The following is a 28,000-nucleotide window of genomic DNA, read 5'->3' as shown; positions in this document are numbered from 1 at the left end:
GATAGCAATCTACGACCTTTCAAAGTTGAACGTGTCTACGCCGCTCTTCTTGCTCCATTGATGGACTAGCTTGTCGCCGGAGCGGCGCTTCTCCCTGAAGAGGGCCTCGGTCATGTACTTGTACAGCCAGGTGTTGGCGCCGTTATAGACGATGTTATGGTCGCTGTCTGTAAAGGCGAGCCAGTTCATCTTGGACTGGGGCACGCCGGCGCCGACGAGGAGGTCGATAAGGGCGGCGGCGTTTTGGTAGTGGACGTTGTCGTCGCCGGTGCCGTGGAGGATAGTGAACTCGCCGGCCAGGTTCTTGAAGCCGTCGGGGTTGCGGACGGCCGTCTCGTTGTAGCCTTCCTCGTTGTCGGTCAGCGTCTTCATGTAGCGCTCGGTGTAGAGCGAGTCGTAGAAGCGCCAGTCGCTGACGGGGGCGACGATGAGGCCGGACGAGAAGACGCCCGAGTTGGCCTCGAGGACCTTGGCGGAGAGATAGCCGCCGTAAGACCAGCCAAAGATGCCAATCTTGCTGGCGTCGACAAAGGCGTTGCGCTCCGCCAGCTGCTCGGCGGCCCAGATCTGGTCGAGGGGCTCGAGGCGGCCAAGGTGGCCGGCGACAGTGGAGCGAAATGCGCGACCCTTGTAGCCGGTGCCGCGGTTGTCGACGGTGTAGGTGATGTATTCGAGCTCGGGGTCCGAGGCGATAAAGGCGCGCCAGTTGATGGACTGGTAGCGCTTTGTGACCTCCTGGGCTCCAGGGCCGCCATAAGGCGTAAACAGGACCGGGTACTTCTTGGAAGGGTCAAAGTTGGCGGGCAGGCGCTGCATCACGTTGAGGCTGTAGCCGTCGGGGTGCTGGAGCTCGAAGTAGGTGATGTTGGGCAGCTTGTACTCCTGCAGGCGGGACACGAGGTCTTCGTTGCTGGTAATGGTCCGGACGGGCCGAGTGGAGTTGATGGCATAGAGCTCCTGGTAGGGGACATTGGGGCCCTGGTAGGTCAGGATGTAGTAGCCGGCCGAGGAGGAGAAGGAGGCGCTCCAGTATCCGGCGACGGTGTCGTCGACGAGCGCCTTCTTGCGGCCGGAGGGGTAAGAGACGGAGTAAAGGTGGCGCTCGGTGCTGTGGTGCTCGGTGGAGAGGTAGTAGATGAGTTGCCGCTCCGTGTCAACCTTGAGCACGGAGGAGACCTCCCACTCGCCGCTGGTCAGGGCAATGGGGCTTCCGCCGTTGGTCGGGTAGAGATACAGATGATTCCAGCCGGACTCGTCTGAGAGGTCGAGGTAGTAGGCGTCGGTGGAGTTCTGCAAGGGCCCGATGTACTGGATTCCTAGGTTGTTGTCGAGCCAGCCGTCGGAGCCGTCGCGCTCGCGGATGACCTTGGAGGCAGAGCCCTCGACGTCGATGCGGACGAGCTTCTCCTGGTCTTGGACGCGGTTGAAGGCGCGGTAGGCCACGCTGCCGTGGTCGGCGGTCAGCCATTTGACCTCGCCGACGACGAGGTCGTTGGCGGGGAAGGCGTCGATGGCGACGGGCGTCGTCTCCTGTGTCTTGAGATCCAAGAGGGTCAGGGCGACGGTGGGGTTCTTGCTGCCGACCTTTGGGTACCGCAGGTCGAGCTCGACGGGGTAGGGGGGCGCGACCTTCTGTTTCCCCATGAAGTAGGGGATGGTGAAAGTTTCGACGCCCGTCTCGTTGAAGCTGAGGTAGGCGAGGTACTCTCCGTCGGGGGAGAACCACAGGGTGCTTCTATCACCGAAGATTTCTTCTTCGTACACCCAGTCGGGCACGCCGTGGAACATATCCGGGCCGCCGTCGTCCGTGATCTGGGAGATGGTGCCATTCTTGCTGAGGAATAGGTTGTTGTTGCGAACGAAAACCTGGATAAGCGTGTGAGCAACGGTCCTACTATTGCTTTTTTGCTAGTGCCTGATGGCTATGTCCAAACTGCACAGGCAGCATACAAGGCAGGAAAAGTTTCAGGGAAACAGAACCAGACTTACAATTGCATCGCCGACGGGGGCAAACTCGGCGTATTGAATGTCGCCTACTTGATCAGCCACCAAAGGCTCGAGCACACCAGATTCTACGTCGAGGATGGAGTAGTCAGCGAAGTAGGAATGGCGGTACTGCTTAGTGTAGTTTGTGGCGAAGAGGACTTTCTTGAGATCAGGCCGGATCCAGTAGTCGTGATGGGCGGGAATCTTGTCGGCGGCAACGAAGGTCTCGTTCGCGCCCGAGACAATGTGCTCGATGACGAGGCCGTCGGCGAGCGTGATGAAACTGCCGTCTTGGGTGCCAGACAGCCAGCTAACGGACAGGGAGCTAGCGCCAAAACGCGGGGAAGCGACCGTCTCATTCCACGTCACCAGGCGGTCGCCGCCTCCGACGGGCTGGTGCGGCGGGCGAGGCGGCTCAATGGCGGCGGTGGCGCGCAGCAGCAGGGCCGCGCCAACGGCTTGAAAGACCTGGCGAGCCATCTCGAATTTCTGGCGTCTCTCCGATCTCTCAAATGTCCGTTGTAGGAATGTATACTAGACACGAAGTGACGAGGGACGGAGAACGAGGACAAGCACCGGAGGGGGGCGACAAGGAGCAGTGAGGTAGGCGATAGAGTCTCGTCTCGTCGTCGGCGGCCGCAAGACGAGCAGCTCGTAGCCCTAAGTTTTATACCTAGGTAGGTAGCTAGTCAAGCTTCACCTCGAGACAATTGACCATTAATCATGCAGGTAGCCCTTGCAGCAGTGGTCCGAGTTCCACCGCAGCAAGGTAGGTAGGTAGCATAAACACAAGTTACATACTTCGTAGCGGTGATGGGACGACGCGCGAATGAGCGCAACGAATGTGCTGATGATGAGAGCAAGTGTGAATGGCGGGCATGTCGTGCTAGGGCGCCAAGCCGTGATGATGGAGACGCAATGTAAATGGCCATGTTTTCATAGCCTTGGTCAGTCTCGGCGGCCTCTGTGACTGGCCGAGGCCGAATCGTTGGAGAAAAGCGACTGGGAGGCTGGGACGGCCCGGGGGAGAGGAGAGAGGAAGGCGGGGTGCTTTGATAAGGACCTGCCAAAGTTGGTCTGATGGCAATAGTATATCAAGCCTGGAATTGACAGCATTGTATCCGTATGCGTAACCCTCTCGGAGAGCCCCGAGAGCCCGGAGGGCCCCGAGAGGCTAAGGATCATTGGTTGCGACGAAAGAGTCTGAGAAGGAAGGAAATTAGATGCGCCATAAAATACCTAACATAGCTAACCAAAAGCACGAATAAAAGGCCAAGGCGGTCTTCATACGATTATACGTGTAGATCCCATTCGGGAAGGTTGCACTTGCACCAGGGTGTAAAACGTGGGGCCAGGTGGTTGCCCAGATAGGCGCGTATCTACCTGGAGCTCGTTCGGTAAGCAAGCACGTAATGTACACTAGGTAAATATCACGTGTGGCGGAAGCACAGATGATTACTAAAGAGCGCTTAGTCATTCACGGCTGTAGCCCACACTTCTGGGGAAAGGCAGGGGGAGGGCCGTCCGGTAATTGACAACGGGAGGAGCGGGGAATCGGGGGAGCAAAAGAAATGCCATCCTTCCATACCACCATCGCAACATCTTTTACCAAAGGTTTACGGGTACAGGGTTGCCCTAGAGAGCGCTTCGATCCAGTCTCAACTTGGTTGTTTACGTAGTATTTGGGCAGCTTGTGCCTTCAATTAGGTGCATTGGCAAGGTATCCATTCATACCCTGGGATATATACTATGGTACAGAGTACCAGGCCGAAATGAAATACCCCTGTTAGGTATCTTACTCTAACACTCACCACCCTACTTATTTCAGTAGCGGGCATTACATTACTGTTTACTAGCCTAGCCGGCTGGACTGTGTGGCGATATTACATAACTGGGGTATTTTTATTTCCCCCTGCCACCTTGTACATTAGGTGCGCACGTAGGTAGCCAACCATGAACTCACCCACCTCACTAACCTACCGAGAGAGTGGTAAAATCATGACTCGTGTGAGACATCAAACATGAGTCGACATGAATACTCTCAACTACAACGTAACACAGTCAAAACCTGGCCGTAGCCGTTTGACGAACAATCCACAATTTCTACTAGACTCGCAAATTCTGTCAGTCCAACCGCCTTAGCACTACATCGATGGGACAGCTGGCACTGCTGAAATAGTGCAAAGTGATGTAAGTGTAGCGAGCACCAAGAGCCGGCCCTTTGCCCTGTTCAGGGAGCGTCTAGGTTTTTGAATAGGATATTGAAAAAAAAAAAATTTTTGAGAAAAAAAAAACCAGCATCTCACCATAGCCAGTTTTTCCTGAACCAAGGAGGTTGAGGATGTGTTGCCATCAGCCACCTTCTGTATTCTGACTAATATCCCAAACTGTGTAGCCACGTCTAGAGACTTGGCTGTACGACTCCAACCCTTCCATTCCACATGAATCCACAAAGGCCGTAACGTGTATCTAGGATGTGTGCTGCCTGATCGATTTTATCCATACCATCGCCCTATGGTTGTCTTTGATGTCGTGCATATCAATGAGACGGGGAACTGCTGATTCCAAGAACCAGCTCACCCTGAGATTGCCCCAGAAGAAGTGGCTGCTGACGAATCCGGAAAGCCATAATTTGCCCAATGTTCCAGCAATGTCTTTGACGCTGTGGTTGAGAAGCGTGTTGAGATTGTGTGTTGGTATTTCTGATGTAATTGTTATGAAATGCCGACGGTCTAGAATCGGCCATGCGCCCTTCCAATATCGACTTGACATTTTCGAGCAGTTAGCCTGTGAAAAAGGAAACTATGCAGAGACTTGTATCATAGTCCGAGAGAGAACCAAGGTCCGGCCGGCGAAACCGTCATGTCGCATTCCATAGAGCAGAAGCCCCTTGCATCAGACACGGCGGGGAAACGACATGTTGGGATAGGAATCCTTACCACCATCTTGGGCTAAGGAGCCCCCGGCATGCTAATGTGTGCGCGCCCGCAGGCAGTACAAGGGAAAATGGATTGAGCCTATGTGGGAGGTGGGCGCCACGCTTTATGTGGAGTCGCTTCTTGCCGTACCGTCCGTCCCGTCCATACCTAAGTTTCCGGCTCGGAAATATTGCTCGATCCGAGCGGGGACATTTCCGAAGACCCGCGGTCCCGAGAGGCTCCCGTAGATCTGCCGCGCTGCGTCGACATTCTCGCCTTGTAACACCATACCATGCAAACACTTTTCATCCTTGCGGGCACTGCTCGCATCTGCCGGTACACTCGTGGCCTGGCACCCGGGCGACAAAAAAGATGGCCGGTTGCCATGTGGCAGTGGTAAGGAAAACCGGCCATCTTTTTCGCCACCAGGGTGCCTGGGAGATAATAGTGGACACTCGGCCGAGTGGCAAGCCTTCCCAGGGGAACCCCTTTCCCCCCATATGCCGAATGGCGGCTTGAGATGTGTGTATCCAATAACAATGCTGAAACAGGCTGCTTGCCAGTCTTCTTTGACAAATGTTTAATGGACGAGCTATAAGGTTCCGTCCAGGCCCCCCACGCCCTATCGTCGCCTGCCAGATCCTTCAGAGCCGTTTGAGGGAGCTGGATTGGGGATAAAGAAGCAACGAAAGAAAGAATAAGAAAAAGGAAATTGGCGTCTTAATTGCCATGTCCAGGGGGTCTGTCGGAATAATTGCCCGTTTAGCGAACCACAAAGCTTTGAGTCAGCCAGGGTGCAAAACGCACGCAGGCCATCCCTTTCTCTTATTCGCTCCGTGTCTAGCCCCGTCCCATGTGGTTCTGTGATTGCTATCTGCTTACTGCTTGGGGCGGATCTTTCTGAGACATGGCCGAGTACCAATCCCACAGCCCTGTGCTCCACAACCCCCCTCCATCATCGTCACGGAAGACAAGGGGGCTGCTTCCCCGACCCAGGCTTGGGGCCGAGGGGTCTTCAACTAGGAGGTCCTAGACCGTCACCTCGTCTTTCCGTCTGGGACGATCGGCGTAGATAGTGGCCGGCCCATCGATGCCGTGCTGCTTGGCGGATCCCCCGCTACGATTGATTGAGCATCGTCGATCGACCTTTTGGTTTCTGGAGACAACGTCAACTCGGTATCTGGTTTTTTATCTCTCAGTGTTCAACTCGACTTATGATGGGCAAATATGCCACATATTCATCTTCCCGTTTACGGCTTGTCTCGTCTATATGTCTATCAAAGAGGCAGGCTGAGACAGTCTTAGGGCCTCCCCAACGTTTGTGATATATCCACTTGACAACAGGCATTTAGACAGAAATAAAAAAAAAATACCTGCGCTGACACCCTGGTCGGTGCACTCTTGCGCCGCAGTTCAATAAATGTGAACCCTTGTCTTTGTCGAATTCCAACCTTAGACCAAAAGCCTACCTACTGTCGACCTCCATCCAGCAAGATCGCCAGCGTCTTTACTTTGACCTTGTCAGGGTTTCCCAAGACCTACAGCAACCTAGCGTTCCTCTGGTCCCAATCTTCTGTCTTACGTCACGTACCGATGGAATGTGACTCTGCGGAAGGAGACGCCTGTAGCTAAGCCACTCTAGGCATCATCGACAGCAACTTTCCCGATCTGCTGCCTGCATTTATCACATTTCATGTTACATCTTCCGGCCGCAGCATATCATGTCCGGGGGTCACCACCACCACCACCACCACCACCACCACCCCTCACCCCTTTCCAACAGCCCAGGCCCGAATCCAAGATGTCTGGCTCTCGCCAATGGGCCGTACCCTTCCCGCCATACACACTATATTCTCACCTGTCAGATATCGCATATGATGAATAACGAAAACCGTGCACCCTATCATGACGACCGAGGACCACCAATCACAACCCGCCCGGTGGCATGCACCCCGCCCGCGCATGGATTGGGAACCACGCTCTTGCGGTGATGGCGTTCGTGATATCATATCACGCCCGCCTCGTCCCCCCGCCTCGGTCAGATGACCGGTAAAGCTGAGAGTCCCATGGTGAGACATCATTGACGACACTACATTGTGGCCAAGCAGGCTAGGGCTTGAGGCAGGGCTTTGAGAAACCGTCTCCTTGGGCGGCGCCGCCCCTTTTGTTCAAGAGTCTCTGTCAAGATAATCCACACCGTCCGCGGAGTACTCTGTCCTCCGCTATGGGTCCCATGCGGCTTCTGCTTTTTCCCAAACCTGTATGATGCCCCCGGCGCACCCGCAGTGGGATCTCTCGTCATTCACCGCATCTAGGCGCTCCCTGCACCATACTCGACAGGGAATCCGCACAAACTCGACGAAGAGAAGAAAAGAAAAGAAAGCCTGGCATGCTACTGTCATATAGGATGGAACATTCCAATTCTGCGTGCTTTAGTTAACACCCAATCACAGTCCTCAGCATCAATGGAAGGTATAACACCGTCAGGTATTCACTCTGCGATTATTCACCTCACGGATCTACCCAAAGTCATGGAGCCGAGTATTGACTCACTGCGCACTGCGGCTTTACTAGATAAGCTAGGTTACCTCATCGGCCGTTGGCCATCTCTAAAGAACCCATCAGCTCTGGAATATCGACGTGAAACTGCCACGCAGCGAAAAATGACAAGATACAGCACAGTCGCGGCAAAGACGGAGCCCTCCCTCTGGGACCATTACACCCATCAACTTACCCACTTCGACAGGTTTGTCTCCCTCCTCGGCAAGGACGGGCAACCCGCACGCTTCGAGACCGTGGATATTGCCGACCTCACGACCATCCAGTTCTTGCCGGGGAAAACGGGCGCTAGAATTGTCACGAAAAAGTCCTCCGGCGCGAGTCCGTCGGAGAAATTCGTCTTCAAGGGCATGGACTTTGACCGGTACAAGAAAGACAGCGCCGACTTTCGGCAACACCAAGAAACGACGCTCCTCCACGAGATCCGCACGCTTCACGCCCTCCCAGCCCACCCGAACATCATGCCCTGCCCCCGGGCCCTCGTCGTCGTCCGGGATGGGGACGGTCGGGACCGGATATGCGGCTTCCTGCAGCCCGCCATGGACAAGGACTCGCTGGACGAGCAGGTCATGCGCGCCAACCGGGCCGGCCGCCGCATCCCAACGGCGCTCAAGGCCAAGTGGTGCTACCAGATGGCCCTGGCCATACGACACACACACCGGGACGCCGGCACCTTCCACATGGACCTGAAGCCCGGCAACATCCTCGTCGACGACTATGACAACCTTCGCCTCATCGACTGGGAACAGAGCGGCTTCTCCATGTTCACGCACCCGCCTGAGGTCACCGTCGACCAGGAGGCCGAAGAACCGGCCGGGACCGGGACCGGGACCGCGCGGCCCCGGATCCTTTACAATCCGCGCACCGGTCCGCCACGCAAGAACCAGAAGTGGGGCTTCCCGGACTGGAACGTCCTGCCGGAGTGGAAGGCGACGTGCCCGCGCGCCGCCGAGCTCGCCGAGGTCTTCAGCCTCGGCAGGACGATGTGGATGCTTCTGGAGCAAGTCGAGCAGTCGGCCGATCCGACTATATGGACTTCCGTGGCGTCAGACATACCGCGGGAGTGGAAGAACATGGTGATGCGGTGCGTCGAGAGGGACCCGAACAACAGGCCAGAGCTGGATGAGGTCGTCGACTTTTGGCGGAGGCAATTGTAACATACCGGTCCCGTGGGGCGAGTGTTTTGTTTTCTTTTTCCTTCTCAACCTTAGTAAACATGTATTCTTAGACAAGCATTACTGCAACAGCGAGTCCAGCGTCCAACTCAAAGTTAAAAAAAAAAGGGATTAGTGGCCCGTTCAAGACATCTAATTCCCAAGCCAACTCTGCGGGATTTCTCTGGCCTGAGCATGACGGCCTCTCTCGTGTGACTGTCTAGTCTAAAATCTATTTCGGAATATTCATTCGGTGTGTGTTTTTCAGCCATGCCCTGGTCATCTCTTCATAGTGGCTTTAACCGTCCTAGGTTCCTTGCATGCTAGCAACACGCTCCAGGTTCCTTTTCGCTGAACATCTAGTACTCCGACTTAGTAGCAGTTCACAATGCCGTCCAGGTGTAGGCATGTACCTTACCGACCTTCCTACCTCAAAGTAGCGGCTATTATCTAGTTAAAACAGTACTTTTGGTAAGTTAGGGTAAGCTTGACGTAAGTAAGCTATAGCTGGTAGTTGTCCCGCAGCCCCATGGCATTGCTCTCTGTTGAAAAATGGGCATCATCAGATCTGGAACAACTCGGATGCTGAGGCTCGCCTAGCAGCCCAATTCTATTCGCCTTACTCCTTCTTTTCACTTCCTCCGGCAACAGTAAATATCACCAATTGAGGTACTCATACTGTTTCTTCACCCATCGGAAAGGCTTCATCACCCCAGCGAGAACCAACACTCTCAAGTCAAGTGACAGCCCACGACAATCCATTCAATCTGCGACAATGGGTTGAACCCTGGACATGCCGTCTACATTTATTTGCGTAAAGGGATCGCTGGTAACACCAGTCCGCGATATGAACCCCCCTCCCGGCCCTCGGCATCTCCACAAGCTCAACTGCTACCTCGAGAGCGCGCCGGCGCTCGAGCCTCGGTCTTTGCCTTCGTATTTTGTTTTTGTGTGTGGGTGCTTTGGGATGGCTATTAGAATGTCCTCGCTTTTGTAGCTTGGAGTTGGCCAGCTTCAGCCTCTTGTTCTGTCGAGGGTTCTATGCCTGTGCCGATATGGGAGGCGCAGTGTGTATTGTCGTCTTTCGCTGCATCACAGGCGGGAGAGTCTAGGTCTTCCTTGAACATCAGCTGGCAGAGACTTTTAACCAGAAACCAGATCCATCTTGATGTATTCGTTGTGCAGCTTGCGTATCTTGAAGCGAACACTTGCCTTCCTCGCATTGACCGATACTTGAAACAAACAAGTGACAAAAGAATCCGCATAAAGGCAAAAATGGCGTAATGTAGAACCGAATGAAAATGCAAGAATTGGTTGATAATCCCATCAGAATGACACATAAACCTGAGCTCTCGACAAAACATTCGAATTTCTGGCATATAAATACAAGATAAAGCAAAAACTACCGAGGGCAAAGACGAAAACACACCAAGATAGGCCCCCCCCATAGTAAATAAATCCAAAAGAAAGATTAACACCCTCATGGCAGTACTCAGAGTGCGGGTTGAATACCCAGGCGCACCATATTCGTTTCACCAAGCACACAAAGTCCGGATCCAACAACCACACCTCCAAAATGCATCTGCCTTGATCCTTGGACACTTTGCTTCCGGTCTCGTGCACGAGTAGGAAATTTAACAAATATCCATCTTCTGGAAAGAGGAGCCTCAAAAGACCATGCCCCGAACCCTTTTTGAGCGGTGCCGGAGCAAGATCAGTGAGAAGAAGCTGGACCTCAATTTCAAGTGCGTCGCACCCTTGACGGCCACGACAGCCACAGTCGGGTTTCTCTGGTCTCCGGTATTACTGCGAACGGCGATCGATGAAACCATGGCAGTTCTTCATTGGCCTGCAACGCCAGTATCCGTGACTGTCACTTAAGACTTCGTCTGAGGGTGTGCACTTAACTGGTTCAAAGAAGAGGGGATGGAGTTATAGCAGCCAGGGATCCCTCGTTCGCCGTAATGACTGATAAGGAAGGCCGAATCTGTGGGCAGCTGCTTGATGAGATGCAGCATACCCTCTTTCTGGCCCCATCCGAATCTCCACCTGAGTCCCAGCAGCGGAAACGCGGCTCGTACTCTATCGATGGGGTCCCCAGTGTGAACGTTTCTGTAAGCCTCGACCAGATCAAGTAGCCCCGACTGGGCTGGGGGAGAAGATGTTCCACGTGTGGTCGATAAAGTCTTCAGCAAACCGCTGTATCGGTGATGACGGGATCCCATAACCTCCTCTTCCAAGAGCGAAATGATTTCATCCAAATCTGTTGCTCCATTCGCTGTTATGATCCAGACTTTCTGTCCTAGGCGTGACTCGGCCACAGTCCACATCCTCCTGATCCAGCGGCCCAGGGAAAGGATGACAGCGACGTCAATGGGACTGCCGGTGTTCAGTTGAAGTGCCAGGCTGTCTAGCACGACCACCTTATCCGCCCGTCGATACACCGAGCTCAAGTTGTTGATGATATCGACACGGAGAGATTCAATCTCCGTCTTTTCAGTCGGGGTCATGTCTTCGAGGACTTCCGGCATCGCAATAACATCTACCCAAAGCCACGTCGCGCCGCAGCGATCAAAGAACTTTACGAAGTGTGCTTTGGGTACCCCCCTCTTCCTCAAGCTGAGATCCAGCTTCTCGAGACCTCCGGGTCCTTTCCACCCCATGGTCTCTTCCCAGACATGAGACATAACCGAGTAACCGGATGGCATCAAATTGAACATTCCATCTCGGTTGACACAGAGCGCAGCTTGCTTGCCAACAGACTGGCGGACGAGGTCGAGCGGTGCCTTAACATATTCATCTATATCAGCAAGCATTAGCAATTCTGTAATCCCATTTTCGCTCCATGTCTGTCATAGGAACATAAAGATCCGCTGCTTGATACAATGCACGCTCCAATGACAAAAAGAAAGATATGAAACCTTTAGGGTTAATACCTTGTATTTGATGTTGATTGACCTCTGGCCCACATGGGTTCTGGTCGCGCCCTCGCAGGGTCAGTTGGCGCAGCACCGGCTCGACATCGGTGGGCTCCCAAAGCTGGAGCTCAGTCTTGACCGCTAGTGCCGACCTTTGGGACCCGATGCCATACCGTTCCATCACCCTGCGGAGAGAAGCCTGGTCAGAACTCTTTCCAGCGTTCAGAGTGCCAGAGCTGACGAGTCTTGTCGGCTCATCCGGAATGCGTTTGCTGGCCTCAACGGGATTCGAGCTGCCCAAGGTACCATATCGCGCGAATAGCCGATCTGGCCCAGGTGCTATCATGCCATTGAGAGCCATCTTAAGTTCAAGGAGATTGGGGGAAATGATTGAAATAATGGAAAGGATGGAGATGATGGAAAATGACACAGAGAAATACCACAGTAATTGATTGAGAGCGCGCCTGTTTTTTATATGTTCCTTATGAAATTCAGACTACTCGATCATCGAGCCAAAGATAGCACTGCCTAGGCTTGTCCTTGGCCGGATTTCTGGCCCTCGCAGATCATAAACTCCAACCTGGTGTTGTCTGGGCGGCTAATTATTTAGTTAACCGCCCAACTGGGGCTAACCGCCCAGCAGCCACCAACCGTCTAACAGGAGCCACTCAGAAGCCCGCAGGTCATAAAACTTGCTTGACGGTTTATCTAGCTTCGGCGCTTTATTTCATGTGTTTCCCAACTGCTTCATCACACTTCCCTTAGTCCAACTACCTGGGGAATTTCGATAAGATGTGACGTCGATTCAAAAATAGCCAGACAGGCTACATGTTGGACCCAGCCAGAGGTCAAACGCCGTAGGTGGGCGAATCATTGACACTCTCAGAGTCACAACAGCTGGTTGGAGCTGGCTAAATGTCTTCGCCGAACCAACATTCAATTCCGCCGGCGGGGCTCACTCTAAGCTTATGGAGCGTTGGACGCAGTGAAACAATACCTCGGCGGGTCGACGTTGGTATCGTTTGAGGTGCATGCATGTCGAGTACGTGTGAGCCTGTGTTGTGACAGTATTGAGAGCGGTAAATGGAGCGTAAAGAAGCGAGTGATGTTCCGTGTTGTTGGGGCCTTGACGGGATTGGTGATACGTGGTATTGGTGTGCGGCGAAATGTTCGCGGTCAAAAGTCTGGATAGGGTACGATGCAATTAGTTATGTCACAATGTCAAGCTAGTCTGCATTTTCGTCGAAATTGTTGCTTATATTTCGGCACTATATTTTCGTGCCTTTTGATGTTTTACTTTTTTCATCTTGAATGCAGAGCTCAATGAAGTCTCTGCCTTTCCCGTAATTCGTCCCAAAGACACATCGGCTTCACTGGTTACCCAGCGTCTTTCCGAGCTCCTCACCGCGAGACGTTGCGGCTTTGACGGCCTTGTCGACAATGTCCTGGAAGCCAGACGCCTCGAAGCTCTGGAGAGCCGCGTGCGTCGTGCCGTTGGGGCTGGTGACGTTCTTGCGCAGCTGGCTGGGATCTTCAGGCGACTCGACGAGCATTTTGCCGGCGCCCAGACAGGTCTGAGTGGCCAGACGCTTCGCCTGCCCTGGCGACAAACCGAGGCTGACGGCGCTGGAGATCAGGTGCTCAACCATGGCGAAGAAGTACGCGGGACCGGAACCTGCAGACCGATTAGCACTACCTCCGCTGCGATGCACGTCGTGGATGCAACTCACCCGACAAGCCGGTGACGACATCAATCAGCTCCTCCTTGTCGACCCACTCGGTCGCCTTGCTGACGCTCGCCATGAGAGACTCGGTCAACTTTTTCTCTTCCTCGGTGACATCGCTGCCCGCGAACAGACCCGAGGCACCCTCGCCCACAAGGGCGGGGGTGTTGGGCATGACGCGCACGACGTGGGGCGTTCGGCCGTCGTCGAGTGTCAGCCACTTCTGCAAGGCCTCGAGGGTGATTCCGGCGGCGATGGAAACGACGACGGGGGTCTTGTCGTGTCCCGAGACGGCCTTGGCAAGCTCGTTGCAGACGCCCTTGGCGACTTGGGGCTTGACAGCCAGGATGGCGATGTCGGCGCCGACGAAGGCTTCGGCGTTGGAGGTCGTCGTCTTGACGCCGAGGGCGGCCATCTTCTCGCGGTTCACCTCCCACGGCTCCGAGACGGTGACGTGCTGCTTGTCAATGCCCTTGGCAACCAGGCCTCCGATGATGGCTGCGGCCATGTTGCCACCACCTAGTTTACCCCGCGTTAGGTCATCCCAGTCTCGGAGGCATAACATAACGGAACGTTGAACATACCGATGAAGGCGATCTTGCTAGATTGAAGAGTAGGCGCCATCTTGAAATGATTGAGTTGAGATGATTTAGATCGGTGAGATTCAATACTACTGTGAGGGCCTCCGGGGTGATGGCCACGCCGTGCTCGGAAGAGTTTGACTCAGCTCGGAAACAATGGCGCCGTGGTCGGACCCACCTTTTCACCCGAAGCGCGGAGCTTAAATACCGACCCACGTTGCATAATAATTACCGAAGACCAGAAAACGGTTCGTGGCATACTCACTACTCTCTGTGATTGCACAGCCTCTGTATATCTCGTTGATGAAGATCGTTGTCTTGTAAGCTTCGTTCGAACTCTATTAGCATGAAACTTATTCACAGTAACGAAGGTTATTACGCGCAGCTTGAATAATAATACTCCGCTGAAAGATAGAACAGATGCACAAGGCCTCACCAAAAGTGATCAAACTTGCTAACATATCAGAACAAGCAACTGTATTTAATAAGTCTGGATAGCCTGAGCTATAATATACGCAAGGAATAGTTTCTCAGCACATGTCGACGGGCTTTTAGCCATGTGGGAGCTGCTCCAGCTTAATCACTAAAGATTCAAATTTTGTACCCTCATTGACCAGCTGACAGGGCTGGGAAAAGCATCAGGCTCAGCAGGGCTAGGGACAGGTGCTTGACCGTGACGTGCAGCGAAACTCTAACGAATAAGCTCTTATCGAATTATTTATTAACATGAAATTACTTGGTTAGGTTGATTATACCACGACAAACGACGACCCCTTTTCGCCAACTAGACGTGAAGAGTGCCATATCCAGTCTCGCCACCACCGACAACATCGACAGAGATGGGTGCCTCATACGGTGCACCGGAGCTGCTGAACTCTCCCTCAAGGGTGATAAACGGCGTATCCTTCCAGGTCTGCTGGATCTTGCGCGCGCTCTCCAAGAATCTCGTCTTGACATCTGAGTAATCGGGAACCACGAGCTTGCGATCCTTCTTGACAAACTTTCCATCAACCAGAACATGCTCAACATCGCCGACGCTGGCGTGCAGAATCACGGCGGCCACAGGATCGGCCCAGCCGAGCAGGGCAGGGCTCTCGCCGTCCCAAACGATGACGTCAGCCTTGGCGCCCTCGGCGATGATGCCCAAGTCAGAGCGGCGCAGGGCGAGGCCACCGTTTCGGGTAGCCAGGAGGAAAGCCTGGTTGACAGTCATGGGCGTGCTGGTGGGAATGCGCCACCGGTCGAGTACCTGCTGATAGAGCAATCTTCTAGTGCTCTGCAGCCAGATGCGGGCTTGCGTAAGGATGTCGGTTGAGTAGGTGAAGTGGGTGTCAACTCCCAAAGCACCCTGATCCTGAATGAGATGGCTGTGCGGGTGGGTATGGCCGTAGTGCATCTCCGATTCGGGAGTGATTGAGATGTACTGATTGGTAGAACGGAGAAGGGAAGCGCCCTGGTAGGTCAAGTACGAGGCATGGGAAAACACGATGGGTATGCTGGTGTTAAGAGCGCCGACGGCATGAAGATCCTCAGGGCTGTTGGTGGCTGCGTGCCTGTCAGCATGGATGCACGAAAGATAGGAACCATTGATGAGGACTTACTACCCCAAGGCCCCTGAAGGCTATGAGTGGTAATAACGGAGACGTTGAACTCCTTGGCGAGATCGACTACGGCGTTAACATCAGCCAGGACGGGGTCGGGGCCGAAGAAGTCGCAGGCAACGCCGAGGCTGGTAGCAGTGCCGTCGAACTCGGCCTTGGTGGCGATGTCCCTGAAGTTCTCGAGCTGCTCCGAGACGGTGTAGTTGGTGACGTTGTGGAAAGCGTACGACCAGAACACTCTCGCGCCGCTGTCGATGCTGGCCTTCAAACCGGCCTCGGCGGTCTGATTAGACCAGGTGTGATGGGCATGGTCCAGCATCGTGGTGACGCCGGCATTCAACGCCTCGTACAAGCCCGCGAGCTGGCCGATGTAGACATCGTCAGCATTCAGAAGACCGACAGCGGCATACTCGCCGTAGCGGGTGAAGTACTCGGCCAGCGACGTGTTTGAAGCGATAGTCTTGAAGGCCGTCTGCCAGCCATGACGGTGTGTGTCAATGAAACCGGGGGTAATGATCTTATTCGTCGCGTCGACGATTTGGGTGTCGTTGGAGGTCTTGGGTAGCGACTGGTCTGAGGTATAGACGGACGTGATACGGTCGTCCGTAATGAGGAGCGACCCGTTGCGGATGACATTGAGGGAGTTGCTCCCCTCGTCGAAGCCGATGATGGTGCCACCCCGGAGGAGGATCGAGGACGCGCTCGCCAGGCTCGCGGTGGCCGTGAGTGCCGCAGCCAATGTGAAAGTATGCATGGCGGATGTATGCATAGATTATGGGCTGTCCTTTAGCTCTGATGCTTACACCGCTGTTGACTGCAGCTCCATGTAAAGGCAATTTGAGCTTCTTCCGGTTGGCTTATATAGCTTTCGAGAAACTGACCCGAGCCGCATCCTGTCCAGCTAACGCACAAAAGAAATGAAAAAAAAAAAACCCCCCCTTCACCGACTGACAAAAGGACCTAGAATCAAACCCTGGGTATAGACCGGCTCGGCATTCTGAGAGGTGGGATGTATGTGGGTACCGGAGGATGCCAATTATCGACTTGAGCATTGCTCACGTCACCAAATATGCGCTAATGGATATGTCCTCTCCATCCCACACTAGCCCAATCGATCAAGTCCCCGAAGGAACGCTGACGATGTCGTCATAAGGACGTTGAAAGGTAGCTCCATGGTGGACCGGTGGGTTTATCTTGTTTTTCTCAAGGTTACGGCTACGAGATGACGGGGAGAGGTAGACCGTCAGTCTCCAGTGACTGGTTCTCGCTCCGCATCGGGCAGAAGAAGTCTGTTGCCAGTTCCTGTATCTTCGATTGTCTACATAAGCTACCCCGTGATTCTCGTCCTCGGATCGTCGGCGATACACCGTTGTTCTCCCGAAGGAATAGGAAACGCGGAAACCAGTACGTAAATGGAATGATGTAGAAATTAGATCTCCGCTCTTCGGCACTTCGCGGGACCCACTCGGCTTCCCGACGACCCCAGCTCTCGCTAGTGGGTTGCATACTCCAGAGTCTGCTGCCGGGGCAAGGGTTCTCGTATTGCTTGCTGTATCGTCCCATGAGCCAATGTATTAGACCCTCTGCCTTGGTACAGCGACGAAGCAAAAGTTCCGTCCATTCTTTATGTATACAAAACTCCTGTCTTATCTATACTGATACTTGATATAATTAGCAACCTTTTACTTGAATACCTGCTCATCAGTATAGTACTTGTAACTTTGGCATTTTAACTCTATTCAATGAGGCCTTTTGTAAAGTTTTAGTATGAGGTAGTAGTAACTCGGTCGAATTTTGATGCCCCCACTGTACGTTTACATGGGGTGTTATTCCACCTCAGCCAGTTGTCAGTGATTGTTAGGTACCACCTGACATGAACCATGAAGTCGAATGATCCAAGTGGTACTGGCTGCATATACTGTTGTATGTAAGTGGCGTCTTCCGTCAGTACGCGGATTTATCTTCACCTCGCCATCTTCCTTCTACCCCTGTAAAGGACCGCAGGAGGGTTTACAGTGGGGAATTCCATCATGCAATTGGCCAACGCTAGGCGATCTGAAGCCGCGGACTTGCGGAGTTATGGATTTACACGCATAGCTGCACCATCATCTGTGGCTCGGACTCTCCATCACCGTTTAATACCACAACTTGCCAAGGTAATTCGTCGTATTCAACGCCGAGAGCCTCCGTATAACGGAGGTTGAAATGGGTTTATTCCGGAAGGATTCACATCATCTGAAATATTCTTTGTAATAGACTAGACTGATGGCACTCGGCTTAAGGCTCTTGCTCCTCAACTGTGGGACATCGAGAAGCAAATCTCTGAATTCCGAGACCTCGGAACCCAGAAGTGTGCCTGAAGCAAGATTTGAACGTTGAAGTACATTTTCGTTTACAACCAGACTCGCATGGTCATTGGATATTCCACCAAAAAGCGCTTGACAGCATAATAATCAATACCATTTCTGATAGAGAACGCGACCAAATGACAATTTATCGTAAGTTGAGTCAAACACGTCAAGCCTTGTTGTGCTACGAATCATCAACATTGATAATTGATCACCAGAATGGACCACCTCAAACAGGCTTAAATATTGTCACCTTGTTAGTCATGTATTCTTATTCTTCACCGACTGAAGTGGAATGACTTTGACGCCATTACTTGCTGTGCTCAAATGTAAGATGCCGATCCCCACTTCCGTTGGAGGTTTGATGTTGATTGATATCAAGTTGATATCTCAAGAAAATGTGATATTATTCGCACCAATAATGCCAGACCATCACTCGAATAAACTCCTGGGGATGTATTTGTTAATAGTTCATGGCCTCTTGAGAAATACCAGAGGATCAGGATACAATTATCTTTTCTACAGCATATCAGTTGGCCCTTAAATACCCAGAAAAGAAATCTCGTTTCTCTCCCTTTGAACTCTATTATATGCCTATATATTCTAATCTCCAATGTCCGTACATGTGTGTGTGATTCTACTCCGACCTATGTGGGTAACACTTTGAGAATAACAAAACTTCACTGCCTCATGCTTGATATACTGGTTTATTTCCTGTACAGCCATTCCCGAACCTTGACGTCTGGGCTGATCTTCGACTTGCGGGAATGTTTGTGCTTGTTGTCCCAGATTTTAGTTGCCTCGCCAGTTTTGGGGTCCGGCACCAAGACCTTGACGTTGTTCTTTGTATCCACGTCAATAATGGCGGGAATTACGAAACTAGACCCCGGTGCACGAGATGTGACTTCGTCATCGAAATCCTGGCTAAAATCGGAGTCGCAGCTGTCTTTATCTTCTCTCGGAGCCGGGTCTGTCGGAAAAATCATATACTGACGGAAAGATGACGCTGGCGCTGCTGGAGGCGACGGACGATAGCAATTTGCTTGTTCAGGCTGCACGTAGCTAGAAGCCTGACTTGGTGATGATTGAGCTTGAAAATCCCATTCATATCTGCCTAGAATAAGATCAATATCAAACAGCATCTATTCGCCCAACCCAAATTTGCTGACCGATTGCGTTTATGCGAGTGCGGTAATAGAAGCCTTGTTCGGCGTCTAGTGCCCATGCTGACCAAGGTCCAGGTGACGGGACCATGAGTATTTGTGGATGCGTTCTGATAACCTCTCCTTGAATAAAATCTTTGTTGAAATCTCGATGCGGGCTCTCCTTGCGCAGCCGATTGTTCCCATGCCTCTTGTGATGACTGCGACGTTGTGCCATTGCAGTTACAGCCTTCAGTTGAAAGTATTTTGAGCTTGCTTCCAGTGCCGGGGTAGGTTGAAAAGACGACGAAAATCCATTTAAGATAGATTTGTGAAAGATAAGATATCGAATTCTATTGAATTTGCAAGAATGGGAATCGCTCCAAGGATATACTAGTAGTGCCTCTAGCATCTTAGATCAGCCTCTATTCGATTGCATCCAATGGAGGGGGCACGTTTGCGCCTGAGTGATATTATCCACCCAGTTCAAAACGGAAGAATAGGTCGCATGTGCCGCACTGGGGGCTCAAATTGGGTACGCCTCTGGGCAGCAAAAGATATGCGGCTTGTTCAATTGGGTAACGACATTTTCATTGACGCTTTAGGAATTGAGAGTTCGCCAGCCAATCGCACGCATCCCAACAATTTGGAGGTCCTAGCATACACACGCCGAGGAATATCCCGAATCAGACAGATGCTTTAGCACCATGCATCGACAACACCTCTTGAATCATCATAATGGTTGCTTTCGGGCCGCATCGATAGCTGATGTTGCTCACGAGGCCGAGTTGAAGCCTAGATCAGGCTCCCTCTTCCCAGTCAGATGACGAGTCACACCCGAGCTCTCGTCATTACGGCTCTTTGGTGTGCTTACTGACAGCCTAGTTTGCAGATGTTGAGGGCGGTTTACTGAAGGCATCAATGATGTGGGCAACTCAGACTCGACTCCACGTGCTCTTAGGCGATGGCGAACCGCAATGCCTGGCAGCCCAACCTGCTGCATGCTGATTTGCCCAACGCCACAAAATGCATGCGAAAGATGGAGTACCTTTTAGCCCTTGGATGCGAAACGAGCGAATGCTCACGAAGTCCCAGCTTGTGTGACTTTGCAGCCTTGGTATGCGTTGGCCAGGCATCTCCAAGATGTACAGCCCGCATCCGAAATTGTGCACGTGTCCGAGCTTGTATGAAGCATCGATAAAATTTGCAGCATTTCATGAAATTTTAGAAAGGCTATCCAGGTGCATTTTAGGTAACATTGACTTATAACTAACGCTAGTTACTGAAACAAGGTATATTGTATTTGCTGTGAAGCTTCGTGTGGCTAGTATCTGTTGTGATTGCCACAAATGTGGCTCACCGTACGCACAGACCACCATGTATAGGTATCTCTACTCGGCATTGCGTCGTAGGATAGGTCAACTACTTTACATTCTTTCTAGCAAATGTTGCGGTTCATCACAGCAATGCTTTCTCCCTAAAACGGGGCATCTTTATGTACTTTAGATCTAAACCATCCTCTGCTATTAGTCGTCCTAGTACTTGCTGAGCTAAATGCTTGCAACGTCTTTTTAGGACCAACTTGCCTAGCTTTTAGCTGATTCAACACGATTCAGCGTAGATATTTTGTCACAACAGCTTCATACAGCACGTGTCAGGTGGTCTGTCAGCTGCTATATCACGTAGTGTGTCGCTCATTACTCGCATCACTTATGTGTATGCAGGATTATTTCTTCACACTACTACTTCTAGAGGAATAAGCCTTTCTTACTTCTATTCTCATATGCCCTGCTGTGTGCTCTAACTTGTGACACACTTCGGCCCTCTCATTGTAGTGATGCTCAGAGTTGTTTGCTAACTCTCCAACATTTATCTGTTTTGTTTACATACCATTCTTCCGATAATCAGATCATCACTATAGTAGCTGATATGCCTGCTTTATCGCTTATCCGTTCCCGTCCGACGAAGCTCGTAGCCAACTCTAGAAACTGGATTCTCAAGTTATCATTCATATCACTCCGATACCCCGCGCTGCCGTAATCACTGCAGTGACAATTCGAATCGCACGCCATGGCCTGACATGCTGTATGTGTTAAGTAAACTTCTTATCGTAATACCGCGGAAGCTTTGCATCCGGACCCTTCGGCCAATGTGCAACCCCGCCCCCATTCCCAACCACACTAGGAGTCAATGACAGTAATGAAAACAACTTCCCCACCTACGATAAGTGCGCCCAAATTCCCAAAAAAGCTAGACCGTTGTAGTTCCGAGACATGTGCTGGAAGCAGCAGTGGCCATAAGAGAGTCAGTGAACAAGTTGAGGATGACCAGTATAGAAGTGCGTACCCATAGTTTTCAGCCTACAATTCCAACCGAGGGTCTTCATCCTTGCATCTTAAATCTTTCTTTACGCATAACTAGATTTCCGAATCTATTCAACTCGGCGACATGTTGCGTTTTCTTGGTCTTTCTTCGGCAACCAAAGATGTCATGCCTGAATCCTCACGAAGCCTTCCGGCGTCGTGGTATCGGTCCCCAGAACTATACCAACTTGAGCGGCGAGCCATCATATCCAGGAAATGGATACTAGTCACCCATTCGCTGCGATTCAAACAGACCGGAGACTTTCTTTCCTTTGTTTACGCTGATTTCCCTTTTTTCTTGATCCGGGACCGCGATGGTAACATCAACGGCTTCCACAACGTTTGCCGTCATCGCGCATACCCTGTCATCGAGAAAAGATCAGGCAAAGCAAGCATCCTCAGCTGCAAATACCACGGCTGGTCATACGGCTACAAAGGAAATCTTGCAAAGGCCCCAAGATTTGACACAGTCAAGGGCTTCGACAAGAGTCAGAACGGACTACTACCCATTCACGTCCGCGTGGACCCGGCTGGCTTCATTTGGGTGAACCTGCAAGCAGGTGATCCACAAGTGAAATGGGAAGATGAATTCGGCGGAGTCTATCAAAAACCGAGGATGCAAAACTTTGACTTCTCTGGTGGTTATACCTATGATCACGTGTGGGACATGGAGCTGGAAGCCAATTGGAAAGCGGTGATCGAGAACTACAACGAGTGCTACCATTGCCCAACATCCCATCCCTTGATCGCAGGGGTGTCGGACTTGACGAAATATCGCGTTGAGCCTAGCGGTGGATGTCTCGAGCACGAAATTGTCAACAAAAAGGCCCAAGACGAGGAAGACGAGTTTCGACGATCTATCACTTTCTTCTATCCGTCAACGTCAGTTACAATCACGTAAGCAAGCAAACAAAAACTCGATTCCTGCATGAAACCTTTAGCTAAGATCCCCTGGAGCCAAAACTTTTTTTACATCCAACGAATGATTCCTGTCAGCGCGACCAGGACTAGAATCGAAAATGAGGTCTATCGATCTCACACTGCCACGGATGCCGAGTTCACTGCAATCAACGCATTCTACAGACAGGTTCTAGAGGAGGACAGAGAACTTTGTATAGGTGCACAGGAGAATCTCAATGCTGGCGTCTTCATCAGTGGCGAGCTTCATCCGGACAAGGAAAAGGTACGAAGAAGCCTATGTGTTTACCAACGTTGTTAGTACTGACTAGTAGTTATTTAGGGACCCATTCACTTTCAGAACACCCTCCGAGAAGAGGTCATGGCACATCGGCAGAAAGAACTGAACCAAGGGGGGAAGGAGATATGGCCTGCAACTCCACAACTGTATGGAGATATGACTACGGGGAAATTGTGCGAAGACGAAGCATTCTGCGCAGATCTTGAAAAGGCAGGTTGCGCATCACGACAGGAGCTTGCTTGGTGAGCTCAAAGCAAGAAATAATTCAATGAAGGACTTGTCAGAAACAGACGTGTATGGAATATGATGTATGAGAACACAGGGTCACTTCAGCGCTCGGATTAGTCTTGGGATTCATGGTCAGATTGAAAACGGTTTTCTGCAATTTCCAAGATTCACCTATCTGGACCGCCATCTTTCTTTCCTGTGACTTTCGGTTAATCGTGATAACAAACATCTGGGCCGAAATCAACCTGAAGGAACGAAATTGAGTTCATGTCTGCACTTGGGCAATACTTGATCGTCTCTCGTGATGAAACATGAACAAGAGCTGGTTGGACAATATCAATGGCCTAAGTTTATAAACTTCCTAAGTAGTCCCCAGTTGTGATATGCAGTCGAACATGCGGCAAGAAGGATCAAGCCTTCTTGACTCTCATTAGTCTGTTGCAGAGGGCCTGTCATAACATGTGGAGCTCTGTGCAACGCTGAGCTAGCTGAAACTATATCTTGGAAAACAACGGCCCATGAACCTATAATCTCGAGGCTCTGGACGGGCCATTCAACGGTGCAGACGGGTTGCCACAGGTCTGGAACCACACCAGGTGCTATCTTTGCGATGACAAAGTACGTCTTATCTATTGTCAACAGTATGAGGGGAAAGTGGGGTTTCCGGCGGGGGTTCGGCCAAGCTCGAGAAGGAAACGGCACCAAACGCGTCTGGTTCGCCTCAGTAACCTATCGTTAACCTTGATCAGTCTTTCCATCTACCGCTACATTGGAGTTTCCCGAGAAATGCCGGGGCCTATGAGCCCACACATGCAGAGGATGCTATCATTGACCCCACTCTCCGTCATGTCGTCCCTTCGCAAGGGTGAGTGTTCAGGGAAAGGATGGGATGAATGGCTTGGGGTTGATGATCTTAGTCCTCACATGCTAATCACCACTATATTAGTCAAGACTCATTGGGAGCAGCTAACGCCTACCTATGTCGGGTACATTTCCAGAGGAACATTAAATGGTCTGTAAACTGATTCAGCTTGACATTGACTCGACCTTTTACAAGCCGAGCGCGCGCTATTGGTACTGACAGTCATACTTTTACCGAAACCACCATGGTCGCTCTTGAGATCCCCATCATTGACTTTTCAGGTGAGTAAACTCAGCCAATTTTCCTCGTCAAGGATGCCTGAGATTGACATCACATGCTTGCAGGGTTCTACTCTGAAAACCCGTTGCAGAAGCAGAAAGTCGTTGATCAAATCCGTGATAGCTGTCTTTACAATGGGTTCTTTCAGATCATCGGTCACTCTGTGTGTCTCGCGCAGCAGAAGGCCGCTATGAAAAACGCCAAGAAGTTCTTTGCGCTTCCGCTTGAAGAAAAGCAGAGAGTGGCCAAGGAGAACACCACATGGAACCGCGGCTACGAGATGCTCAGATCACAGATACTTGAGGAAGGGACCCATCCCGAGCTCAAGGAGGGCTTCTACATTGGAGCAGAAATCCCCGAGACCCACCCCTACTTTATCAACAAGAAGCTGAACAGCGGTCCTAACCAGTGGCCGGCGGGTCTGGGGAATAACTTGCAAAGTTTCAAGGAGGCCTCGATGGATTACTACTCTTCGGCGCTGAAGCTGGCCGCGGATCTTATGAGAGCCCTTGCGTTGTCACTGGACCTCGAAGAGGAATATTTTGCCAAATTCATGGATGGAGCTGTTGCGACGATGAGGCTTCTCCACTACCCGACACAACCCAAAGATGCGGATGAGAAGTTGACGCGTGGGATTGGTGCCCACACGGACTTCGGCGCTATCACCATACTTCTTCAAGATGAGATAGATGGGTTGCAGGTGTGGGACAAGAAGAACGAGACGTGGATTGATGTAAGTGGGAGTATCTATAGCCAACCTGCTGTTCAAGCCATTGATGCATCAGTGCTGACCATTGATCTATAGGTTCCGCCTACCGAGGGCGCATTTGTAGTGAACTTGGGCAATCTCATGTCAAGGTGGACCAATGAGCTATACAAAAGTAATATTCACAGGGTTATCAACAAATCTGGGCAAGAACGTTATTCCATCCCTTTCTTTGTCTCGGGGAACCCCGACTACGTGGTCGACTGCATTCCCACTTGTCAGTCAGCAACAATGCCGGCCAAGTTTGGTCCCGTCACTGTGGAGGAGGCGGTATCCGCATCCTATGCTGAGTCTTATGGAAGGGCACAGCTGTACAAGCAGGGCCTCGAGCAGGTCACGACGAACAAATTGCAGGCTCAGAAGACAGAAATTCCGTCGGCACAGATCGCTGTCGCGTAAGAGTTGCGTTACGGATTTGTGATCACGTTGGCTCGGATTCCATAACAATCATTATTTCAATTATACGATTCTGGCTGAAGTGCAAAGTGATCGCCAATGAGAGATTGGGGGGCTTCGGCCTACTCCGATTTAACGTTGCCCACCCTGATACTGTGTGATGTGATAGCGTTTCCCCCACTCTTGATACTAGTTGTCTTAGATTGCATCGTCACACTGCCTGCGTTAGTTCCGGAGGCATTATGATTAGTGCAATGTGAATGAGACCCCTGTCGGCATAGGCTATCAATGTTGCGTCATTCTTATCGGCTACCTGATGTTGAATGCCGACCTACAAGTTGTGACTGGCTGAAGGGGGACAAGACAATGTGGCTGGGTGGCTACCTCCAGAGTGACAGTTGTGTGTATTGATACTGCTCCTGAATTTGATATAACCTAGCTTAATGTGTACTCAATCATACAGAGTACTAGGTCGTCTAAGATACACCGATCAGCGTTACATATTTATCAGTTCGATGCAGCTCACCGCTTTGAATATGGAGAAATCTGAAACAATGGGGTCGAAGCCTTCTGACGGGCGTACAGTTGATGACCAAGAGTCTGGAAATCAGATTATGATTAATGATGCCACAGAAAAGGCTTATGGTAAGTTTGGAGAAGTGAATACAATGCTTTGTCTCTATTGAATATCTCTGACATTGATTCTACTTAGTTCGAAAGATGGACATGTGGCTTCTGCCCTTTCTCTCGTTAAGTAATAGAAATCTCGAGTTTGATATAAAGAGAAAATTCATGCTGACATACACAGTGTATTTTTTCAACGCAGTCGACAGAGTAAATGTTATATAGCAACCGAATTTGATTTTCTCGCTAATATTGTGACTAGAGTAACCTTGGAAATGCCGAAACAGACGGCATGAGCAAGGATTTGGGATTCGTCGGAGAACAATACTCTCTACTTATACTGCTCTTCTATATTCCAAATGGACTTTGTGACTTACCGCTGAACCTTTTAACTAAGCGTTACTCCGGTCGCATTGTCTTGCCGGGACTCATGGTAGGATGGGGTGCTATGGCACTCCTGCAAGCGGCTTGCAAGAACTTCGGCGGCATGCTGGCTATTCGTTTGATCCTTGGGTAAGTTTAATCTTCCTCCGCTATTTATGCCAATACTCATACTGTACGTCCATCAGGGCACTTGAGGCTGGTTTCTTTGCCGGAGCTGTCTTCTATTTGACCTTATTCTACACGCGAGGGGAGCTTGGCTTTCGGATCGCTTTATTCTTTGGCAGCGCGTTGTTAGCTAGTGCCTTTTCCGGTCTAATCTCGTTCGGAGTGTTTCGGATTCAACATCCTCACGTTCAAGGGTGGATGTGGCTTTTTCTCCTTGAAGGTATGAGCCCGACCATATACATCAATTGGGAGAGAATGACTAATAATATAGCACAGGAGGTTTAACAGTTATTTTTGGTGTCATTGCCTTTTGGTGGCTACCTGCAAATTCCCAAAGTGCATGGTTCCTAACCCAAGCCGAGCGGGAAGTGGCTTCTCCCCGATCCCTCCGAGATGGCACTCGCAACCTTGGAGAAGAGTTTAGTCTCAAACAATGCTTTCAAACCTGGAAAGACTGGAAGTTCCCCATCTGGTGCATTATCAGTTTTACCTATCCTGTGGCATTCGCTACAACAGCAAACTTCCTTCCTCTTGTCATTGGTCGGTTAGGCTACGATAAAGTAACGACAAACTTACTCACGGTTCCTCCAAACGTTACTGGCTTCTTGGTTCTGCTTGCTGTCACGTACAGCTCTGACAAGAACCGGGAACGTACCTTTCACATCATCGGTAGCTTGACAATAAGCCTCATAGGCCTTGTTGTGCTGGCCGTCATCGATGCGCGTGCTCACGTTGGAGTCGCGTACTTCGCGACCTTCCTGCTCACCGCCGGCGCGTATATCCCGAGCTGCCTTGTTCACAGCTGGCATAACAACAATAATCTGAGCGAGAATTCGCGGGCCGCAACCACTGGTTTGCTTGTGGGTCTTGGCAACCTAGGCGGCATTCTCTCAGCGGGAACTTTTCGGACAACATACGCCCCACGATATGCTCCAACACTCATTGCGACAGCTAGTTGCAATGTTACTTGTATACTCTTTACGCTTTGGCTGGGAATTTGGATGCGTGTAGAAAATAGCAGAAAGAACAAGGACCAGCGGATTTCCCTAAGAGCGGAGGATGTCGAGACACGGGACCTGAGCGAGGGCGAAAAGGATCCGAGATGGAGATTTTTCGTTTAGGTGAATCATAGGCCAAGAAATTTCATGAACACAGACAGATTTTTCGAAATCATCCTAAGCAGGGTCCCCGGTGCATGAATACAAGGAAAGGACTATAATAGAGTAGGTAGGTATGTGGAGTACACCTTTCGCAACAGGTAGTAATATAGGCCGAACAATGATATCAATGAAGGTAAATGAAGCTTTACTTGAAGCTTTAGCCTCGGGTTGATCCAGGACTCTATGTTGATGACAATTTTGGAAAAGTCCTTCTTGCTTTCAGCCGTGCGTAGGCATCCTTAGCCTCAGAAAGCTCAAATGCCACACCATCAATAGCTGTCATGACCCTCTTTTCGTCAATGAAGCGGACCACTTCTTGGAACTGGTTTCTGCTGCCAAAAGTTAAACCCTGACAATGCACAGAAAACTGAGAACTACATAAGAACAGACTCAGCTTGCACATCTACAAGCCCTGCTGCCACGACGATGCCGTCAGTTCTGACCAAAAATTGTCGATTTGACTCAGTTTTATGGATGGTTACTCCACATCGGCGTCACCATTTTATCCGGTTACTGATACATGTTAGGCCTAGACATGAGGTTTCGTTCGGATAAACGGCGTCGGAACTTTTCTAGTAGTGGGGAGACATACACTCAGCCTACACATTACCAATGCGTAAGCACTATATGATTGTTAGGGACAT

General features: G+C 51.1%; 9 protein-coding genes across 9 annotated transcripts; 4 read left to right on the top strand and 5 right to left on the bottom strand.

Moving 5' to 3' along the window:
* Positions 1-9: 9 nt before the first annotated feature.
* Positions 10-2,466, bottom strand: LY79DRAFT_674045 (dipeptidyl peptidase IV N-terminal region-domain-containing protein; the record flags this gene model as incomplete). The annotated part of the gene is made up of 2 exons (XM_060564249.1): positions 10-1,866; positions 1,990-2,466. 2 exons carry the CDS (start codon positions 2,464-2,466, stop codon positions 10-12), a joined length of 2,334 nt encoding a protein of 777 aa, XP_060408514.1.
* Positions 2,467-6,637: 4,171 nt separating this feature from the next.
* LY79DRAFT_569834 (kinase-like domain-containing protein) lies at positions 6,638-8,792 on the top strand. The gene is made up of 2 exons (XM_060559092.1): positions 6,638-7,164; positions 7,220-8,792. Exons 1-2 carry the CDS (start codon positions 7,129-7,131, stop codon positions 8,618-8,620), a joined length of 1,437 nt encoding a protein of 478 aa, XP_060408513.1. The 5' UTR covers positions 6,638-7,128; the 3' UTR covers positions 8,621-8,792.
* Positions 8,793-10,494: 1,702 nt separating this feature from the next.
* LY79DRAFT_594341 (monocarboxylate transporter) lies at positions 10,495-11,716 on the bottom strand (the record flags this gene model as incomplete). The annotated part of the gene is made up of 2 exons (XM_060561675.1): positions 10,495-11,417; positions 11,539-11,716. The coding sequence occupies 2 exons, from the start codon at positions 11,714-11,716 to the stop codon at positions 10,495-10,497; spliced, it is 1,101 nt and encodes a 366-aa protein (XP_060408512.1).
* Positions 11,717-12,439: 723 nt separating this feature from the next.
* Positions 12,440-14,039, bottom strand: LY79DRAFT_43796 (NADP oxidoreductase coenzyme F420-dependent). Its single transcript, XM_060553171.1, has 3 exons — positions 13,844-14,039; positions 13,266-13,778; positions 12,440-13,210 (listed from the first exon to the last, which is right to left on the bottom strand). Exons 1-3 carry the CDS (start codon positions 13,881-13,883, stop codon positions 12,906-12,908), a joined length of 858 nt encoding a protein of 285 aa, XP_060408511.1. The 5' UTR covers positions 13,884-14,039; the 3' UTR covers positions 12,440-12,905.
* A 585-nt stretch (positions 14,040-14,624) lies between these two features.
* On the bottom strand, positions 14,625-16,195 carry LY79DRAFT_526958 (amidohydrolase; the record flags this gene model as incomplete). The annotated part of the gene is made up of 2 exons (XM_060555884.1): positions 14,625-15,385; positions 15,442-16,195. 2 exons carry the CDS (start codon positions 16,193-16,195, stop codon positions 14,625-14,627), a joined length of 1,515 nt encoding a protein of 504 aa, XP_060408510.1.
* A 2,129-nt stretch (positions 16,196-18,324) lies between these two features.
* LY79DRAFT_569829 (uncharacterized protein) lies at positions 18,325-19,339 on the bottom strand. The gene is made up of 2 exons (XM_060559091.1): positions 18,959-19,339; positions 18,325-18,903 (listed from the first exon to the last, which is right to left on the bottom strand). Exons 1-2 carry the CDS (start codon positions 19,167-19,169, stop codon positions 18,497-18,499), a joined length of 618 nt encoding a protein of 205 aa, XP_060408509.1. The 5' UTR covers positions 19,170-19,339; the 3' UTR covers positions 18,325-18,496.
* A 1,937-nt stretch (positions 19,340-21,276) lies between these two features.
* On the top strand, positions 21,277-22,892 carry LY79DRAFT_707452 (Rieske domain-containing protein). The gene is made up of 3 exons (XM_060565049.1): positions 21,277-22,191; positions 22,252-22,477; positions 22,535-22,892. The coding sequence occupies exons 1-3, from the start codon at positions 21,380-21,382 to the stop codon at positions 22,736-22,738; spliced, it is 1,242 nt and encodes a 413-aa protein (XP_060408508.1). The 5' UTR covers positions 21,277-21,379; the 3' UTR covers positions 22,739-22,892.
* An 811-nt stretch (positions 22,893-23,703) lies between these two features.
* LY79DRAFT_642421 (2OG-Fe(II) oxygenase superfamily protein) lies at positions 23,704-25,100 on the top strand. The gene is made up of 3 exons (XM_060562378.1): positions 23,704-23,863; positions 23,927-24,594; positions 24,667-25,100. The coding sequence occupies exons 1-3, from the start codon at positions 23,827-23,829 to the stop codon at positions 25,024-25,026; spliced, it is 1,065 nt and encodes a 354-aa protein (XP_060408507.1). The 5' UTR covers positions 23,704-23,826; the 3' UTR covers positions 25,027-25,100.
* Positions 25,101-25,577: 477 nt separating this feature from the next.
* Positions 25,578-27,317, top strand: LY79DRAFT_526929 (major facilitator superfamily transporter; the record flags this gene model as incomplete). The annotated part of the gene is made up of 6 exons (XM_060555879.1): positions 25,578-25,668; positions 25,736-25,777; positions 25,832-25,848; positions 25,910-26,160; positions 26,217-26,416; positions 26,473-27,317. The coding sequence occupies 6 exons, from the start codon at positions 25,578-25,580 to the stop codon at positions 27,315-27,317; spliced, it is 1,446 nt and encodes a 481-aa protein (XP_060408506.1).
* Positions 27,318-28,000: the final 683 nt, after the last annotated feature.

The sequence above is a fragment of the Colletotrichum navitas genome (genome assembly GCF_030913465.1).
Source record: "Colletotrichum navitas strain CBS 125086 chromosome Unknown LY79scaffold_105, whole genome shotgun sequence".
NCBI classification, from domain to species: Eukaryota; Fungi; Ascomycota; class Sordariomycetes; order Glomerellales; family Glomerellaceae; genus Colletotrichum; species Colletotrichum navitas.
Note: the sequence above shows the minus strand (reverse complement) of the source record. Positions and strands in the feature narration are given on the sequence as shown.

Excerpts from the sequence above, each read along its gene's own strand:
- LY79DRAFT_43796 (XM_060553171.1), bottom strand. The coding sequence starts at position 13,883 with ATGGCGCCTACTCTTCAATCTAGCAAGATCGCCTTCATCG. Across the intron at positions 13,779-13,843 it reads TAGCAAGATCGCCTTCATCG|GTGGTGGCAACATGGCCGCA; the intron begins GTATGTTCAACG and ends GGGGTAAACTAG. Across the intron at positions 13,211-13,265 it reads TGTCGTCACCGGCTTGTCGG|GTTCCGGTCCCGCGTACTTC; the intron begins GTGAGTTGCATC and ends ATCGGTCTGCAG.
- LY79DRAFT_569834 (XM_060559092.1), top strand. The coding sequence starts at position 7,129 with ATGGGTCCCATGCGGCTTCTGCTTTTTCCCAAACCT. Across the intron at positions 7,165-7,219 it reads TTCTGCTTTTTCCCAAACCT|GCGCTCCCTGCACCATACTC; the intron begins GTATGATGCCCC and ends CACCGCATCTAG.
- LY79DRAFT_707452 (XM_060565049.1), top strand. The coding sequence starts at position 21,380 with ATGTTGCGTTTTCTTGGTCTTTCTTCGGCAACCAAAGATGTCATGCCT. Across the intron at positions 22,192-22,251 it reads TCAACGTCAGTTACAATCAC|CCAAAACTTTTTTTACATCC; the intron begins GTAAGCAAGCAA and ends GATCCCCTGGAG. Across the intron at positions 22,478-22,534 it reads TTCATCCGGACAAGGAAAAG|GGACCCATTCACTTTCAGAA; the intron begins GTACGAAGAAGC and ends GTAGTTATTTAG.
- LY79DRAFT_569829 (XM_060559091.1), bottom strand. The coding sequence starts at position 19,169 with ATGGCACAACGTCGCAGTCATCACAAGAGGCATGGGAACAATCGGCTG. Across the intron at positions 18,904-18,958 it reads CACTCGCATAAACGCAATCG|GCAGATATGAATGGGATTTT; the intron begins GTCAGCAAATTT and ends ATCTTATTCTAG.
- LY79DRAFT_642421 (XM_060562378.1), top strand. The coding sequence starts at position 23,827 with ATGGTCGCTCTTGAGATCCCCATCATTGACTTTTCAG. Across the intron at positions 23,864-23,926 it reads CCCCATCATTGACTTTTCAG|GGTTCTACTCTGAAAACCCG; the intron begins GTGAGTAAACTC and ends ACATGCTTGCAG. Across the intron at positions 24,595-24,666 it reads AGAACGAGACGTGGATTGAT|GTTCCGCCTACCGAGGGCGC; the intron begins GTAAGTGGGAGT and ends ATTGATCTATAG.